The following is a 5,959-nucleotide window of genomic DNA, read 5'->3' on the forward strand; positions in this document are numbered from 1 at the left end:
CTTGTCTATGGAAGAAAGGTGAACTCTGGGTTAACGGATGCCGAATTCCAAGAGTTCCGACATGTCGGTCGGCTCTGGCACCAGTTCGTGCGCGATCCTATCCATTTCCAGCCTACACTTATCCAGCCATGCGAGACGGCCAATCATGTTCAGGAAGAGGATGTTTCGAAACAAGCGTAAGTCATATTTCAACGCGTCATTCCGTGATGTTAACACTTTTTAACATTTCCATGGTAGCAGCGTGTCAGGTAATGCTGCGATTAGATCATCTACTACTCCGTCTAAGCGACGCCAGGATGAGGAGCAAGAGAGCCCGATTGTACGGATCATGGCGGCACGGATGGCGCCTGCTCGAACTCAGTGGTGATGCGTATGGGCCAAACGATGGAGATGCTCCAACGGATGTATGGTGCGAATGCCCAGTATCGAAGCAGTGGGCAGCAGCAGGCTATGAAGTATATTATGGAGGGCAGTGGCCAGGTCCTGGCGATCTACGGATCAGTGAGGGAAAGAGTCTTCTTCATCTCCTTTCCTGTCAACTCCCTGGTATAACTCATACAGCATCTCAATAAATATCATGGTAAGCTCCTACATCGGGTCGAACTGTATTTGCGCCTTTTCCAACAATCTTTTTAGCATATGCAATTGAGCCCAATGACTTCAGACGAACCGTAAACGATAGGTATATCCCATTCAAACTGTACTATTCACAGCAAATCGATTTTGACAGCCTTTTTAGATATATTTATGTGAATGAACGTGCCTATGCAACTCATTTTGGATGCCTGCTTTGCGCTCACCACTTCGCGTTACTACTTGATTTGAAGAAGCACTATGAGCTGATCCATACTAACGGTATTTAAACTTCAAACGTATGATATCACAAGATATGAAAATATCTGACATCATCATCTGTTCTTTGTATAGCATTAAACAAGAATGATTGTGTTATCAGTGATCATACCGTCATATCTCATGCCGAGCAGAGCAATCCCTTTGGTGGGTTTTCATTTCATTAACGACATAGTTCGTGACTGATAAAGTGATAAGGTGTAGTGTTATTAATGACAAGATATTATAGAAGCACAAGTTGTACAACCTGACGATTCTAATACGCAGTAATCCATAGATGATGTTGGTCAAGGAACACGGTGGAAGAATTTGTAAGCTTTATATCTTCTGTATTTTGTCGCAAGGTGATAATGAGCTATTAAGTCTTAGTTATTTTTAGGTGTGGGAAACACGGACGAGAAGTAGAGAGGAAGATTCGTTGCAAACACCTTTCGATGGGCCAGGGGTTATGGCCTGAAGATGACGGAAGAAAGCTTTGAGGAGCACAAACAAAGTATTTGACTATGAAAAACGAATTTAAATGGATGCTCCAATCTGGTCGATTTGTGGAGGATGTTTTGTATGAAGCTGGAAAGGCCATCTCATATGAGCAGTAAGTAACAGCACACAAGTTTCGACAAGGCGTTTTTAATTCACTTTGCATTTCTTTTTCAGTATGTTCCATTCGTTTGCGTACGACGTGGACGATACTGCACTTCAAAAGCACTTTTTACATGAGAAAATCAATGAATTGCGAGCTAAAAATGTCAAGGAGGATCCCACGCTATGCCTGGAGATGCAAGAGCTGCTCCAGAAGCTAAGTGAGGTATGGAGGTATATTATAATATCTTGTAATTGCTAGTGGTGTAGTTGGAACTGATGTTTCGTATTGTAGCAAAGTACATGTGGAGGACTAAAAAGTATCACTGGCTTGGCTGGCCGGTTTGGAAACAAACATGATATCAAAACAGACTTTGATATCAAATCAGTTGTTTATGCTACTGAAAGTTTGTAAGTAATCAAGATACTTTTTTGTTGATCATATGCAGGGAGTTACTGATAGTGAGAATGCAACAGGTTGACTCTGTGGGAAGCACCAGCTAAACCCCTTTTCACTCCACAAAGCGAGCATTGTCATGACATTCATATATGGGGTCCGGTAGTGGACAATCTTTCATGGATGTTGAATGTGTAAAAGTTGTGAGGTACATATGACTGCTTCGGCCAAATGTTGAAATTCGAAGATTGTATTTATTGTTGCAATACCAGAGGAAAATCGTGTAGCATCAGCAGTACGGAAAGAAAGAGAGAGGACACGTCGTGTAGTGGGCTGTCTGATAGACGAAAGGTTGGCCGACGCAGCGACTTTATATCAGAAGCGCAGAAAATGGAAGAAATGTCGAGTATGGTGCAGCGAGTTTGGAAAAATCTTTGATGGCGAATACAACCGAAAGTTGCTGTATGAAGGAAACTTGAAAGTTTCCGAAAACCCTACGTGACACGCTATCTGCACTAGCTGAAAAGGTGTCGTGGCGAAATGAGCTGATAAGAAGCCTACAAACAGTTGGGTATGTGCATGGTGGTAAGCGAAGCGGTGACAGCTCTGGTGATATAATGTTAATTCTGACACGTTTTAGGTCTCGCACTACAAATGATGAGTTTAGACCTTCCTGACGGCTAAGTGACACGCATTACGAAAGGAAAGCTCCTAGAATCCCTGCCACAGTTGGCGAATTCAGCATGGCTGTAAGGTTGATGGCGGAGATGCTACTTATGAAGGTAAGAAAAGTCAATCCCAATTGGCTATGATAATAGCTATTGAATCCATGGAATTAATGATGATTAAAAAATGTCATATAGCAACGAGTGCCTTGCACTGTCGGATTTTGTCCAAGTCTACCTTCAGCATTGATGACATTGGGTTGCATAGCCGTAAAGTGACAAGGACTTTAACAACAAGCTTGACGACACCTACAAAGCCACAACCGGTATCAGGGCAAAAGAGTAAAGCTTTCACATAGAGATTTGCTCGAGGAACTTACAAATGCATAATCAAAACAATACCCTGTAGTAAAGAAAATTAAAGCTACCTCATCTCATATTTGTTTTCCTCTGAATATGATAAAAAAAAAATGATACCAAACTTAAACATGATGAACTGGCTTTAAGCTGTAGCGTAATGATGCTGCATTCATTGGGCTATCATTCGTTTGACATAAAAGTTAATGTACAAGTTGAAAATAGCAAATGATGCTTTTTATTAAACAAGATCCTTTTATTTCATTGCTCAATTTATGTCATTGCACTAAGCTAAAGTTCGTTTAAAGATAGCATGTATACCTTTAAAGGCCTCGGACTTTTTTCCCTCAAGTATCACCGTTCTGCGAAGTGTGCAATGTTCAGGAATGTCCTCTGGTGCCGATAAAATCATAAAAAGATGGAGTTAGTTATTAAAAGGTGAGATACTGAGATTGTTGATTTGGAGAGTCGCAAAATTACGAGATTCAAAGCAGTAGGTACGTTCATGCAGACGATAAGGATGAGTAGTATGTTGTGTGAGGTGACTTGACCAGGTTTGCATGGATGGGTGATGCTAAGGTGTGGTAAAAAAAAGCATTGAAATATACTTGTGATAGTGCAAATGGCAGAGAATGAAGAAGTTCAAATCTTTGCTTCATCAAAAAGTGATAAAGTTATTTTTTTCAATACATTATAGATAACTTTTCTGTCATCTCCTCTTTCCGTTTATTGACCTAAAAGTCCTTCCGCAACTCATTGTCAAAGGACTCCAACTACGAAGAAGGAAAAGAGAATATGAAAAATGAGAGAGAGGCGTTCTCGTAAGAGAGCTAATCTGTTCAACAAGAGCTTAATCTCAGTGGATCGTAACAACACGGTTACTCTGCCGCTTACAATACCCCGTTGTATATTCATGTCGTCTGCAAAGGATTTTACATCTCCAATATTTGAAATTATCATGCGCCAGGAGAACAGCTAACCTTTCCGTTAACTAGCCTGACCTAACAAAAAATATCATTCAAGACACAAGTTCTATTTTTATGCCATTAACTGAATGGAAAAGATGATGGTATTTGGTGCTGTAAAGTTCTCATTTTTTTTAAGGTTGTAATAAGATTATGACATCTCATTTTTATACTTAATTTGGGTAATTCCTTGTGCAAAATGTTTTACCATTGTACTCGGGGTAGTCACGATGTCTATTCGGACCGGTCGTGACTGTCTTTCTCCACCACCTGGTTTGATATTGGGAACCTTTTGGAAGCAAACAGTAAGATTAGTCAGGTACGAAAAACATTTTGCTATAAAACGCCGCTTGTATTTTTTCTTTAATCCAGTACATCTCGAAGTGGACTTGTTCACTCATAGACTTTTACGAAACAAGTGGGCTTTTATTTTAAAACATGTCGTCAAAGCTAATCGTGGTGTTTGGAGGCACAGGCAAACAGGTAAATGCTGGTTCATGGCTGCCAACTGCCCAAAAAAAAAGAAAAAAACTCTGCGGGCATTAACATACAATTGCTTTCAGGGAGGCTCAGTTATCAACTCCTTCCTAAATGACCCAACGTGGAGAATTCGTACCATCACTCGAAATGTCAGCAAACCACAAAGCATAGCTTTACAAGAAATAGGTGTTGAAGTCGTTCAAGGCGATCTCAACAAGGTTGAAACTCTCATTGCTGCCATTCAAGGCGCGAACGTTGTCTTTGGTGTAACTGACTTCTGGGAACCTTTCTTCAACTCAGCTACGCAAGATAAGCTTGCTGCTGGTCAACTCATCAATCAATACTGTTACGGCGTGGAAATCCAGCAAGGGAAGAACATTGCAGATGCAGTAGCAACTATTGCCGATGAAACCCTCGATTTGTTTGTATGGTCTACTTTAGCAAATGTCAAGAAGTGTAGCAATGGAAAGTATACCTGGGTGTACCACTTCGATTCCAAAGCCGAGATCTATGACTACATCAAAAAATCACTTCCACAACTAGCAAAGAAAACCTCCTCGGTTTTGATTGGCAACTACGCTGATAACTGGATATCCGCACCCTTTACTGCTCCTCGAAAAGCCGCAGATGGTGTGTACGAGCTATCAACATTCGCAAAAGCTGAAACATTGAATCCTTGGGTGAACACCCGTGGTGACACCGGAAAATTCGTACGAGCTCTTGTGCAAGCGCCACCAGGAAAGGATTTGTTAGGGGTTAGTGAGATGGTGACCTACGGCGATTATTTGAAGACATGGGGTGATTTGAATGGAGTGCCCACTAGATTTAATCAGCTTTCTGCCGAAGAATTTCATAAAACCCTTCCAGCGGCTGTTAGCAAGGAAATCCAAGAAAGTCTTGCGTTCAATGAAGAATTTGGGTGGGACGGCGGTGAGCCTGGTGTCCTGCGTCCTTCCGACGTAAGTACTTTTTCTCAGCGACCGTGAAATTGGAAATTCGTCATTGACTGAATCGTTTGCAGCTTAAATTGGAAGAACCACTAACCAATGTCAGGGAATGGATCAAGGCGCAAGATTGGTCAGCTATTATTAATTGAAGAGGCATAGTGAATTTTTATAATGTTCCAAAGCACGATCTGATGAGTCGAATAAATATATTGGTGTCACATCGCTTTGAAAAACCTATTATGTTATCTATTATTTTGCGAATATAAATGTGGAGCGTTTCCGGTATAGACGATAATCTAATACTATTGCAGGTTAAGGATCTTTTATTGCGAAAAGGGTTACGAGCGTTAGCGAGTAACGCGTCGCAATAGTGACAATGGAATTATTTGCGCCTGAGGTTAAGGATCTTTTATTGCGAAAAGGGTTACGAGCGTTAGCGAGTAACGCGTCGCAATAGTGACAATGGAATTATTTGCGCCTGAGCGAAGCGAAGAAGCCTTGCTGCAGTACAAAAATAACAACAAGTAAGGAAATGGAGGTGGTAAGGGAGCATAAAGAGAGGGAGGGAAAAAAAAAGAAAGAGAATTGAAGTGGACGCTAGGAGAAGTTCTAAAAAAGAAAATAAAAAATAAAAAGGAAGGGAGGAGTAAAGAAGAAATATGCGGGGGTACAAAAAGAGAGGGTGTACATATTGAGTACACGAAGAAAGAGAAAGGG

At 41.0% G+C, this 5,959-nt stretch overlaps 2 protein-coding genes across 2 annotated transcripts; both read left to right on the forward strand.

Moving 5' to 3' along the window:
• K450DRAFT_264032 (uncharacterized protein) lies at positions 1–983 on the forward strand. Its single transcript, XM_051592743.1, has 5 exons — positions 1–176; positions 238–580; positions 637–682; positions 740–855; positions 928–983. The coding sequence occupies exons 1-2, from the start codon at positions 38–40 to the stop codon at positions 570–572; spliced, it is 474 nt and encodes a 157-aa protein (XP_051439942.1). The 5' UTR covers positions 1–37; the 3' UTR covers positions 573–580; positions 637–682; positions 740–855; positions 928–983.
• Positions 984–4,253: 3,270 nt separating this feature from the next.
• K450DRAFT_276060 (uncharacterized protein) lies at positions 4,254–5,391 on the forward strand (the record flags this gene model as incomplete). The annotated part of the gene is made up of 3 exons (XM_051593209.1): positions 4,254–4,298; positions 4,379–5,254; positions 5,317–5,391. The coding sequence occupies 3 exons, from the start codon at positions 4,254–4,256 to the stop codon at positions 5,389–5,391; spliced, it is 996 nt and encodes a 331-aa protein (XP_051439943.1).
• Between the last annotated feature and the right edge of the window lie 568 nt (positions 5,392–5,959).

The sequence above is a fragment of the Umbelopsis ramanniana genome (assembly GCF_025399195.1).
Source record: "Umbelopsis ramanniana AG unplaced genomic scaffold K450scaffold_135, whole genome shotgun sequence".
Lineage (NCBI taxonomy): Eukaryota > Fungi > Mucoromycota > Umbelopsidomycetes > Umbelopsidales > Umbelopsidaceae > Umbelopsis > Umbelopsis ramanniana.

Excerpts from the sequence above, each read along its gene's own strand:
- K450DRAFT_264032 (XM_051592743.1), top strand. The coding sequence starts at position 38 with ATGCCGAATTCCAAGAGTTCCGACATGTCGGTCGGCTCTGGCACCAGT. Across the intron at positions 177-237 it reads GAGGATGTTTCGAAACAAGC|CAGCGTGTCAGGTAATGCTG; the intron begins GTAAGTCATATT and ends TTTCCATGGTAG.